The sequence below is a fragment of the Indicator indicator genome, chromosome 22 (assembly GCF_027791375.1).
Source record: "Indicator indicator isolate 239-I01 chromosome 22, UM_Iind_1.1, whole genome shotgun sequence".
Classification (NCBI taxonomy): domain Eukaryota; kingdom Metazoa; phylum Chordata; class Aves; order Piciformes; family Indicatoridae; genus Indicator; species Indicator indicator.
In genome coordinates this window covers 4896297-4909432 of record NC_072031.1, presented here as the reverse complement: position 1 = coordinate 4909432, position 13136 = coordinate 4896297, and the positions used below count along the sequence as shown (strand labels likewise).

The window sequence follows — 13136 nt, the reverse complement described above, 5'->3', positions numbered from 1 at the left end:
AATACCAATCACAGAATATCTGGTTTATAAGTATAAAGCATTTAACTAAGCATGAGAGGTCAGTGATAAAGCTGGTAGGGATTTTTCTGGTTAAGCTTTCTTCCAACTGAAACCCACCTGTTGTATCTCAAAATATTTTGAACAATCCAATAGATTGTGATTTTCTCCTCAAAATTTAACACTTACTATGTCAAAGTCTCAAAACCGCAAAGATCTTGAATTTCACACCGAGATCTTGCAAAGTAGTTTTTGTGAAATTTCTTTATTTCCTGAGTGAATCCCTGATCAGTATTGATGAGACTGAAGCAGAACCGTCAAGAACAAAACAACACTGCCAAGGCCAATACCTTCTTTAGCTACAACCATAGATTGTGCCAGGGCAGCTAGGCAAGGCAAGTCCGGTGTACAACCTGTGGGCTGCTCCCGGCTGAGTCGGGCTCCCTCTAGTGGTTAAACTCCCACTGCCCATCACCGTGCCGGCTGCAGAAGCTGCATTGCACCATTGCTACTTCAGTTACGCACATTTCCTAAACAGCATCCAAACATCGGTGATTTTACCCATCATTATTATATTAACTGTGTGTGAAAAAAACAACGTACGTGTCCCATTTACTCATTTCTTTCTAGAAACCCACAGATAAGGAAGCAGATCACACAAGGTTTGGCAAGCTTGCAAAGAAATGCAACATTCACTCATCAGTTACAGACAGTTCAACTAAACTTTAGTATGATACAGATGTCGGCAGATGTATATATTAAGCTGAGATTTTCCTCTAGGCCCTAGGAGTCCATTCCAATGGGATCCTCTTTATAAATAGGAATCGTTCTTCAGTCTAGTTCAATGCATATTGCCAGATGTTGGCCTTTTGCTCAATTTACTTTGTGCAAATGTCCAGCAGAACGAGTAATGTGAACTGTGTCTTCTATGTGATGATTTAGTCTTGTGTAAGCATCTGAGTGAGAGGCACTATGCAGTCAGTGTGACACTGAAAGAATGACTGTCATTAATTTCATAATTCAGGAAAGTTTCAGGCTTTTAACAAGACAAAACAGAAGTAAAAAATGATCTGGAAATGAAAAATATATTTCTTTGCATCTTCATAAATACTGAGGGAACAAAACCTCAGCAACATTGGTAACCCAGCAACCAAGTAACAGCTTAGTCTGCCACTGAACACCTGGACAAAACACAAGTGCACCAAATTCATTTTCCCCCTTACATTCCAACTTCCTTCACTACTTTTAAGGAGATAACTGAGCAAAAATGATAGGTCTAAGTAAGAAACACACCTAGAAAATCTACACCAGCAGTAAATCCGTTCACAGGCTTCAGGAGCTCTTGCTCATGCACTCAGCTTCATTCATCAGCTGTGGAAATCCAAATGATTCAACACCCTTAAAATCCTGTCAAACTTCAGGTATATTTGGCTCCTGCCAGATCCTTTGGGCACTTGGAGGGTGGTTCACCGACTCCATCATGTTAAGCCTTCTTTCCCCTAATTGCCCAGCTTTCTTTCCACATCACCATAGGCCTGGGCTTGATGTTGTGGGAGTTACTGCATTGTCACCAATTCAGCACCATGGTTTCTCTGCAGGAGAGAAATGCACTCATCTGTTATTTTCAAAGCCAAGATAAGGTTCTAGGATTGACAATTGGGTCCAAGTATCTCCAAAGTCTGGAGAATGACTCTCCAAGAAAGATGCTGACCATGCTGAAATCTGTGGAAATGTACATTTGCAAGCTGACTGCAGCATATAATTCTGACCAAACTTTTTAGAGGATAGAATCAAATATTAAAAATAGCTAATATATCCTGGTATATCTTAGCAAGAAAAGTATCCAGACTGTGTTAACTACCAAAAAGGAACAAATCAACTACAGAATGGATATGGGGTAAGTGCTGACATAAAACTGCACATAAGCAGTAATTAGCTTCTGCTTCTAGGTTTGTCTGCTGCAGAAGAAGTTATCTTGGTATGACTTTGTGATACCTACTGTCAGGTACCTTCCTGGGGTAACTTGTTGAAGTATCTCACCACCCTCACTGAAAAGAATTTCTTTCTAATACCCAGTCTAAATCTACCATCGTTGAATCTTATGACATATCCTCTCTAACCTGCACTGGGATAATGACGTTAAAACCTTAAGAATGATTTAATTTTTTCCTTAATGCTTGTCAATTTTCTTTAATACAGATCCACCACAGATGAATAATGTCATGCCAACATCTCCCCTCCTTCCCCAGATGGCACATCAACATTCATATCCCAGCCTGGGACAGATCACAAACCCGTATGAGCAACAGCCCCCAGGCAAAGAGCTTAACAAGTACGCCTCTCTAAAGGCAGTCGGTAAGTAAGAAACACGATGCATGACTTCCTCATTAGATCACTATGTTGCATTTGCTGCTGTCACCTGACATTCTGCTTCGAAGTTAAAAACAAAGTCCTGCTCATCTGGTCTACTTCATGACAGAATTTCATCTAGAATGTCATGTCAGTTGGAAATGTATTAAAAGTTAACAGGAGGACTACAAAATTAACAGGAGGACTAGAATTAGTGGTAAGAAAATGACATATAAGAATTGGTGATCATATGCATGTGTGTCTGTATATGCATACAAAAACACACCATACCTACTGGACACCATTTTCCTGCCAGTTGTACCTGTGTTATAGGCACAGTGTTCAGCTCTAGTTCTTTATGCCCTGAATATGCCTACCTATGCATTTCAGTTTGCATTTCTCACACCTATCTGCACGAGAGAGAAAAACATCAGATGTGCTGCCCCTTTAAAGTGTATAATTTAGACACCTGCTAAGTACTTCCAAAAAGATAACGTGCTTCTGAAGTAGGAGCTTACACATTTTCTGCAGGATGTGCATTAGTAGGTCACCTGATTTCAAACAATTATTGCATCATAAAGCTCCTAATAAAGATCCTGTTTGTGGCTATTTTCTGTAACTGATTCATATCATACACTATTATTTAAACCAAATGGGAGAATATCCTCAAAGAAACAGTTGTGTGGGAGGGAAAAGACAATGGCAGGTAAATATTTCAATGTAATTTTCATACTGGAAGCATAAGCTGATAATACTTTACAGGGGTTGTAAAAACCTGCTACACACTATGTGAAGACAAAGCATTTATCACCTTACATTTCTGGCACCTTCTAGACAATAACAAATTAAAAAGTCGGGGGGTCCATTCATAAAGAGCTTCTCACTAATCCTTGCTCAGCTTACACATATGGATGTTAACACAAATTCCCCATGAATTTAGAGGAGCATCCCACTGCCTATTTGCAGACAGAGCTATTTAGCTCAGAAAAAGATGAGACGGCTGAGAATGTTCAGACTTAAGAATCTAGCACCAGAAAAATTTACATCACAAACTGACATTCCTTTATCCAAACCTCGGGATAGCAGACTTCTAACAAAATGTACATCAAAGTCCCTTCCCAGATAGTTTAGCTTTGCTGTAGCTTGCTTGTTTGTGTCTTACATGGCGTTTTAAAATCTGTTTATAAAAGACAAAGGTTAATAGCTTTCTGCTGAGTTTTGAATACAGAGTAACTTCATGATTTCTCCTTCAAAAAGTGATACTGTGTAATGTGCTAATTATCACAGATTTATGCACTGATACCAGGCTTCTGCAGATGTCAATTTAGGTCAAGCCAATCACCAAAGCTAAAAATTACTTAAGCATAATAAAACAAGAGATGAAACACTCAAAAGAAACTTCTCTCATCTGCCCAAGAGCCACTGAAGGTACTTGGTTTTTTTCAAATTATTATGTGAGAACAGTTATTTCTTGAGTGTCTGGGTACAAGTTTTTCAAGGAGCTAGATTACAACCATACAGTTAAATCATCCTTTAAATACTGCTCCCTTCAGCTCCAGAAGTTGTGTAATGTCTCTCAGAATCTTAAACTAAATTAAACATAACTTTCAGGGACATTTTCTTCCAGGAGGATTGCACCATCTTCCAGTGCTTTCCCTTATCCTTATTAGTTTCAAACCCTAATAGCCAAGTTGTAGAATCAAGTGAATTTTCACAATAAAAGTAGAGAAGTGCTATGTTGTTTTTCAAACTTTTCAGCAGAGAACAGTAGAGATTTTGAAACCGCTACATGCTCACACCTTCTGAAACCGCTACACGTTCTGTTTGGATGTATGGAGTAATAGTTAAATACACTCAATTTTTAACCACTTCCAGACTCTCAAGGCCACGATTCTTCCCAAAGAATCTCTGGAGTGCCTCTCAAGATCACAGAGAAGTTTTTCCATGATGCTAGTAAGGCCTGGGTTTGTGACCACGCTGACATCAAGCTAGCCATAATTTGGCCATAAGTGGCAAGAAGTTTAGAACACTGAAAAAGTGATGCGTTACCAGACGCAGTATTAAATTAATTTTCACACAGCTGCTTTCTTATGAACTACAGATGTCCTAAATCTTTGGCTGTCTAATTTTAGAAGTGAGCTACTCATCCCTCAATAACAGGGTGCTGTGAAAATTAAGTTCATGCAAAAGGAGCAAGTCAGAGTAAACTCTGTCCTGAATTGTGTTTGGGACCTGCATTAAATTCAGTACCTAAGATTCAAGCACTGGTGAAACAAAGAGATGCCAGTGCCACTGCTATTAATTTGCACCATGTTACTGAATGAGAATGATCAATACCTTGGTAGTGAGGCCAGCTTGATCTCTAGGAAGCTATTTTACAGCTGCACCCTAGACTTCAGACCATTCAGCTTAGCAGAGCACAGTTTGGACTGTTCACACATATGCAATGCAATGTGTGCACTGCAGAGTGTCTGCTTCAGCACAACAGGGGAGAAGAGAGTTGAAAAGGCCAATGTGAACATATTTTACTTAGAAACCAAAATATTTTTATATGAACCAGTTCAAATTGTGCAACCAAACTCTTAACATTCTAATGAAAGAGGGCATTTTCCTCATTCCTTGTTAGGAATGTCTTTATTTTTTTGCAGCCTCCAGAATTACTTAAATACTGACCAGGAGCCACTGACCAAATTCACCCTTTCCACTTACTGTCTGCTGGGATTTATATCTGGGAACAATGAGAGGACATTCTGTGCCTATTTTATGTTCTCAGGTGAATGCCCGGACTACAACAATGTTACAGTCAGTTGAGATTTACTGTTTTCCTCACTGCACCACAATTTTAGTGTCCTTCTACCTTAAGATATACACCACCAAGGAACAATCACCAGAGGACCCCTTGGAAATGAGACAGAGCAACAAGCACCTCCTGAAAGTATAGATAAACAATCTATTTCCTATCATCTCTAGCCTATGTGACAGACAGGGGCACTCCATTCATTATTTGGCCACTACTGAACAAAATAATCTTTTTTCAAAAGTGCCAAATTTGTCCCACCAAAGAATGTCAGAGAATGCATTCTAGGGAAAAAAGTTAACAATGTCAAACGCCAGTCCCACTAAAATTTGTTGCTGAATATTGTGTGGCAATAAAATACCAAGTGTTTAGATATTTTGATTTTTTTGGTCACCTGAGATGACATGATCCTGGTTTCCTTCAGTGCTTTCTTTTGCTGTGTTTTATTATTTATGTGAAAAGTGCAGAAAGAGGTTTTTCTGCATAAATTATTCTTATTTCCAGTTCATCAACCATGTTTTCACTCCATGCTTAAATGGTTATTGCTCACTTAAGCAATCCTGACATGCCTAAAGCTACAAGTAGATGGAGAACTTGTATGTGAACACCTTCATGAAATTCAAGTCCCAGGACATAAAAAGGTAGCTCATCACAAATTTTTATACACATCATTTGGACACTCATTCAGAAAGCATGAACAGCCCAACTTCAGATTGCATTCAGCTAAGCTGTAAGAGACGGAGTCCATCCTGTGGCTTAACAAGTACAGTATCACTATGGTGAGGTATTAGCTGTATTTATTCAGATACATTATTCTGCAAGTCTGACTCAATACCAGTTAATTGTCTTCCCTGAGTTTCAGGGAGTGCAAAGGGACTAGCTTTTTTAAGAGCTTCTTGCAAACATTAAAGAATACCCCAACCTCAACTTTCTAATGCCTTGCAGGACTGGGAGAAAGATAACTCAGCTGCTGGAGAGGTTCACAGACATGCACGTGAAAACTTAAAACATAAAACTTTCTGTTATGGGGATGATTAAAGGACTGGAGCATGTGCCCTGTGAGGAGAGGCTGAGAGACCTGGGGCTTTTCAGTCTGGAGAAGAGAAGACTGAGAGGGGATTTAATTAAAGTTTATAAATATCTGAGGGCTGAGCATCAAGAGGGAGGGGACAGGCTCTTCTCACTTGCTCCCTGTGATAGGACAAGGGGCAATGGATATAAACTACAGCACAGGAGGTTCCACCTCAACATGAGGAGAAACTTCTTCACTGCGAAGGTCACAGCCCACTGGAACAGGCTCCCCAGAGAGGTTACAGAGTATCCTTTTCTGGAGACTTTCAAAATCCATCTGGATGCATTCCTGTGCAACCTGCTATAGATTCTATGGTCCTGCTCTGGCAGGGGGGTTGGATTCAATGATCTTCTGAGGTCCCTTCCAACCTCTAACATCCTGTGATCCTGTGATCCTGCAGTTTAACATGTTTTTTCTATTTCTTCCATAAAATTTATTCTTCCCCTCTCTCACACACACAGAACTTCAAGGAACCGACTGGGCACAACTTAGGAAGAGATAACTCAGTTTAACTTTTTGCCAAAGAAAGTAATAAAATACATTGAACAAAATTCCTCCCTGGAACTAAGACCCAGAAAGCCTTCAGTGATGCTGGAAGTCATAGTCTCCTGTGGGATGAAATCAGATCTAATTGATTTGATATAGTAGGCTAGAAGGAGAGTATAATTGGCAGCAGATTCACCGTCACATCTCTGAGTCTACAGCTTCCAGCATCTCCCGAAGCTTCACAGTTCTTTGATCCCAAAGGAGACGTTAGACAGTGCTCCAACTGCTTGCAGCCTCTAAACTCCAAAGTGAGATTCTGCAAATATGTCACTCAAAGAATAAATATCTCCTGTTAAGGTCACTGTAACTATATAGAAAATCCCGTGACTGTAACTGCACCAATTGCACAAGGCAACATCACCCTCTAAAAGGTGAAGCACCTGAGAAAACTGCCTGGTTTGTTTGTACTTTGCATAGACATACACTGAAGGATCCAGAGGGGAAGACTATCATAAGGCTAACTACAAGGTGTAATCTTTGAACCATCCTCCTCTCTGATGATCCATCAGTTACATAAGTCACATATAGACAAAAGTTATAGAGAATTCAAACCCTTCTGTTAAAAATTAGGTTTATCTTATGGAAACAGTTTGGGTTTTTTGTAATTCTTGTGTTGTGATAATGAATAGAAAAGGAAAAGGAAGGGAAGGGAAGGGAAACACCATAGGCTAATAATATAATAACATAATAATATAATAAAATAACAGTAAGATGAGTCCAGTTGACCACTAGACAATACTTGTCTTTCAGTTTTTTTTACTGTCTTCTTCTTGCCTTCTGTCTTTGAAGACTGCAGTCTTCAGCTTCCAGTAACCAGCTTTATTTCCATCTACTGAGATCAGTGATGGCCACAGGAAGGAAACTAGTAAATCTAAATCAAGCATGGATTATTCAAACTCATTTCTACGAAATATTAATGAATTATGCATGAGATGTTTTACACATTAAGTGAAGACATGAGTTAAAATTTACACTTAGACAATATCATCAAATAAAAGTGAATCAATAAAAATCAAAGCTCAGCTCACACAAAGGCAGTCTAACAACCTTAAGCATTTTCACTTGCAAGCCTTCTTAAACACCCTTTTCCATAACTGTTTTATTTATCACTATAAACATAAATGTACATATAACCACATTTCTCATTCTGCAGGGCCTTTTTTCCCCATTATTTAAGACTAGGGGATGAACACAAAGACATGAAAGGAACAGTGAGCACTTGCAGATAAATAGCAACACTGTGAGATCTCATATAAAGCTTAGATTTAATCTGAAGTGTGACTATTATAGTTCCAGCCATGTTGAAATTCTTAAGCAAACAAACAAAACCATGTTTGGGTTCTAACCAAATTCAAAGCCACAAAAACTGATATACTCTTCAGCTTTGTACATGGATATATGTCAACAGCAATAGTGTGATATTCCTCAGAATTACCCATGAATACCAATGACAATTTATAAGACAACTGATAGAAATGAATCCTTTATAAACAATGTCATATAAATAGTAGCAGTTATCTGTCTGCTATTTTGGCTCTGCAGAGGATGTTCTAAATACAGCAAATGTGTTTGAGAGAGAAATTACACAGATAAAAGCCACAGAGATCGTTGCTTTACTCCTACACATTCATACTATGAAAACAAAGAGCTTTGGCATGGAGGAAGGAAGAGCAATGACATGATTTGTAATGTACACAGTTAACTTTTCCACAAGTCCTTCCCCTGACAGATTACTTGAAGAAGAATAAGAGAAAAAGAGCTGCTGGGATAAAACAAACCAAAACACAATCTGATATGTAGTAGCTATGATACTACAGCATCAAAAATGTCACCAGGAGAAAAATAGTCTGTCCCATCCTAATGACAATATTAAGTACAATAGTTAATTTTTATAGTTGGAAAGTCTGCAAAATTTCCTAGGCTATGGAAGGTGCTCCTGTAAAAAGTTCACCTTCCCTTGGCAGGGACATGCCACAGTGGGGGAGGAAGACATGCAGCTCAGTGCTGCTGGTTCTCACTTTCACAAGTGAGGGTTATGATTACAGTTCCTGGGAAAAAAGGTAGAGGCAGGAACAGAACACTCCAATATGGCAGAAGACCTGTATGTGTGCACACTATTAAATATTCATTGAAGTGAGCTTCATCTCTTGACTGTCAGCCACAAAAGCTTTTGCATTATGTGAAGGCTACTCAGACAGTTCTTTTCAGAGCAGGCATTAGTTCTGCTTTGCCGTTGGGTTTGCTCAGTCTGCATGAAAACCTTATAAAACTGATTTTCTTCTGACTGCAAGTTTGGCAGTTGCCAGGGAATGCGATTTCTTTTCAGTTTGACATACATCTCTAGTTTGGAAACCACTGTCAATTATGCACAAGACTTTAATATTACAAATACCACACAGCCTAATAGGAGGGATACAGGAAGAGTAGGGAAAGAGAAGGAATAAACAGAACTGGCTGTGTGCAAGTACAGCTATAGAATTACTTCCTAAATTTTTTCTCTTGGGTAATAACTGCATTAAAAAGGATTCCTTCTGGCAAAAATAATAGAAAAATGTAACTTTCTAATAGAAACAGCTTATGTCACAGATAATTTTGGAAACAAAAATATCAACTTTTATTGGAAATGATTGCTAGAATTATTCAAAATTAGAGCAGTTAAGAAACAGATAAAATAAAAATAACTCCTGATAAAATAGTTATTACATCACTGGACATTTTTTCATTTCATCAGCACAATTTGAAAAGCATTTAGGCCTCATTCTATATTGCAAAATAACAGTGTAAATCTAGTATGATGGGAGTGGACAGAAAAATGCAGGTTTATCTGAGCGCTAAAAACGTCTTAATTATGTATTCAGAGGCCTGGACTGGGTCTTCTGTGTTCTCATGCAGCTTTCTACATCATCACAACTAGGAGTGTTTATAGCTGATTTGCAGCTGATTTAGACATACATTTAAGTGTCATAACCCTCTCTATACTAAAAGAAACAAAAACATCTAATAAAAAGTATCAAAACTGAGAATGAAATTCCACACACAGAATGCCAACAGCAATGTGTGAAAAAAATGAACTTACGTTCACGCTAAGAACTGTTATTACAAATAAATGTGGTCGGGATGGTAACAGTTTTTCAGTAAGCATAAATAAGATAAATTGGCACCTTAATGAAAAACAAACACTCATTTTTAAATGCTGAATCACACTGCAGAACACTGTGAAACTTTTTTCAACATGACCCACATATTACTCAGTGTTCAGCCTGCCCGGACAGTTCACCTGGTTTGCAGTCCACTCCCAGGAGCAAGGCACATTGCTGTGTGCAGACTGCCTGAATTACTCTGCCTGCAGCAGTAGGGCCTGTTATTGCACATGACTGCACAGTTTTTCTGCAAACATACAATGAAGCACTGCCCTGAAATAGTTAAGAAGCCCTGCCCTTAAATAAACTGAAGGTCTGCAGTGACCAAAAAGGTTACAAACAACTTCATGTTATTGTTGAGGTATGAAAGCATTGCTGCAAACTTTTGACACAATCAGATTTGTCCTAACTGATTTGCTTGAAAAGCATTAAATACTACCCAGTGAAAAAGTAAGCAGGATTACTGAAGGAAGAAGTGGAAGAAGCCTTTTAAGCAAATCTCCTAAGTGTTAACCTCTTTGGCTTTGGACAGCATTTTCAGAAAGCAAGCCAAACCCTCATGTCTGATAATCAGTTTATGCTGCAGTCATACTTTATTCAGAAGTTAAGCATGACAGCATGACTCCTTAGATAGTTCCTATTTCAAAAAGCAAGTTTTCTTACCATGTATAAGGTTTCTAGTAAAACTCAAACTGATAAATATGCCTAAATGAGATGAAACAGCATAAATGTTTCACAGTAGAACTTTTTGTATTTATTTACCATTGTAGATGCTAAGAAAGGACATGAGCTTAGAGGTCTTTAGAAAACAAAAATAATGAAAAAAAAAATTTACACTTGCAGCCACTGGCTGCATTTTCAAAGAAAAGTCAGAGATTTGAATACATAATTCATTTAGAGTTCTTTTATAATTTCATCTATTGGTTCCAAGAATAGAACTGACAATCTTATTTCCTTTCCAAGTTTATCATTCATTCCATGATATTGAACCAGCAATTTAACATCTTGATGCTTGAATTTAAAATGTTAAATTACTTGAGGATGTAACAAAGTGGTATGATCGTTGTCTAACATGCAACAGATTTCAGTTCTCCGGAAAACATTTGCAATTTTTATGTTAATTCTATATGGTATAGCCACCATGTTTTCAGGCTGGCAGAACCCATTGATTCTGGTAAATCAGAAAAGCTCGGGTTTTCTTACACTGGTCAGATACAAGTATTCTGCATGTTATTGGTCTCTAGACTAGGTAATGACGTGTGTGTGGCTGGAGCATTTTGACTAAAATCAAATCATGGTATCACTGCAGCACTTTGCAAAACTATACCATAAATATTGCAATTTAGAACTAAGCAAATCAATGTAGTCAAACAGACAAAGCACAATTGGAAAAGCTGTTTTACATATCCAAAGCAAAACCTGCCTAAATCTAGTAAATAAATGTTTATTAAAAGAAAAATCTGAGTTTGCAGTGCTGTGGTGTTTTTTGTTCTCACAGAAGAGAGATGCTTCTGCTCACAGACTTGGGGCTACTCTTGGGTTCCAGGAAACTGTAACCCTGTACACAAGGGTACACACAGTGCCTGATGCCTGAGGAGTAAATCAAATTCTGTCTCAGCATTCTCAGCCAAGCAGCTGAGACTAGAGGCTCTACTTAACCAAGTCTAATTACATTCAAATTCTAAACCATTCCTAATGCATTTCAAAACCCAGAAATATTCTGGCCTCTTCACTCTTTCAGAAACTGTCATATAAGTAATCAATAGAAAAGAAATGTTTGGGCCTACATATAAATGTTTCATCATGTCTCATGTCATGAAAGTAGTATTTTATTTCACCGGCAAAACAAAATGCTGCTATCTGGAGATGGACAAGCTCCTTTCAAACGATGTCTGCAGAAGAAAAAGTTGATATGGCATGTGTTTTCATGCTTGGTCTCTCTCCAGATCAGTATAAGAAATGAAGTGTTAAAAGAGGCCAGGAGAGCAATAATGCAGAACCACAAAAAGTAGATTCCACTAAAATTATGAAATTTATGGTCATTCTATGCATTATGCATTTTCTTTACCTCTATCAGTAACAGGGAAAAAAAATGTGAGAAATTATCCAGAGACATAAAATGGTATCTTCCTTTTCAGAATGCCTTAAACAAAAGTAAATTGGTGTTAGAACTTTGGGGAGAAGAAAGGCAAATATTTAGGGGAGAAACCAATGCATTGCAGTCCACAGGCTGAATTCTGCATTCTCAGAGGTCACTACAAGAAGAGAGAAGGAGGGATTAAAAAGTTATTTGAAATGGCCTTTGTTCTTTCTTGTAATTCAGCATGATTTAAAATTGCCCCACTTTATACACAATCCTTCAGTGCCCCTGACATGAGAACCACCAGTGACCAACTATGAAGTAGCTATATTCCTTTCTCTTGGTCACATACAGATCTATCAGATCATCCCACAATGTTGGCATGTTATGCAAAAGAAGTTCTTCTATGCTCTAGGATGCCTGGTGAATCACTGTATTCAAAGGATAGGTCATTATTTATGTGCTTACTGGATGGAACACACATTATTCAGTGAATTTATTAGATCAAATTTACATCTAAGGACAGCTAATATGAACTCAGTTCATGTTAGTTTTATCCCCTCACCCAAGGAAAAAAACAACTTCTGCTAGTGTAAAAGTGTTACTTTGATTTTCAGATGAACTTCTCCAAAACCTCACAGTTACCTTATATCTTGGAATCCTTGAATATATTGTCTTAGATGTCAGCTTAGAAAAGCAAATGAATAAGGAATCACATATTCAGACAGGATTGACCACCAAAGGCAGCAGCCTAGTAATATCCTGGGCAAAATTCTTCTGTTGTCTTTGAGCCAGGATTCATAACACTTTTGTCTTTCCTTGAGTTTTCACTTTCATTGGAGAAACGTAAGGTTCTCATAGCTTCAGGTAACTCTACTAATGTCTCAGCAAAGTCATGGCTGTACAAGCAAAGCCTTGCCATAAACTGTTAAATATTACATAGGGATAGCTTTACTGTTACAAAGAAAACATCCACAAATAGGCAGTTAGTGCATTTTAGCTGTTATCTGGTGTGTCATTGTACTAGTTTCATTGCTATCATCTCCTCAGCACTTTCCACTTGTTTGCTTTCTGTATCTCTAGCCCTAATTTTGAAATATAGTCTCTTTGTGCCTAGAGGAAAGCTCTCGGTTTCACAAAGTGGTTCTTAAAATA

At 38.0% G+C, this 13136-nt stretch overlaps 1 protein-coding gene across 1 annotated transcript in view; it reads left to right on the top strand.

Moving 5' to 3' along the window:
* Nucleotides 1–13136, top strand: part of SHISA9 (shisa family member 9) — a 170645-nt gene that overhangs the window by 151756 nt on the left and 5753 nt on the right. The window contains exon 3 of the mRNA XM_054391240.1: nt 2197–2352. Within this exon, the coding sequence (XP_054247215.1) occupies nt 2197–2352 (156 nt within the window). The remainder of the gene's footprint in view (nt 1–2196; nt 2353–13136) is intronic.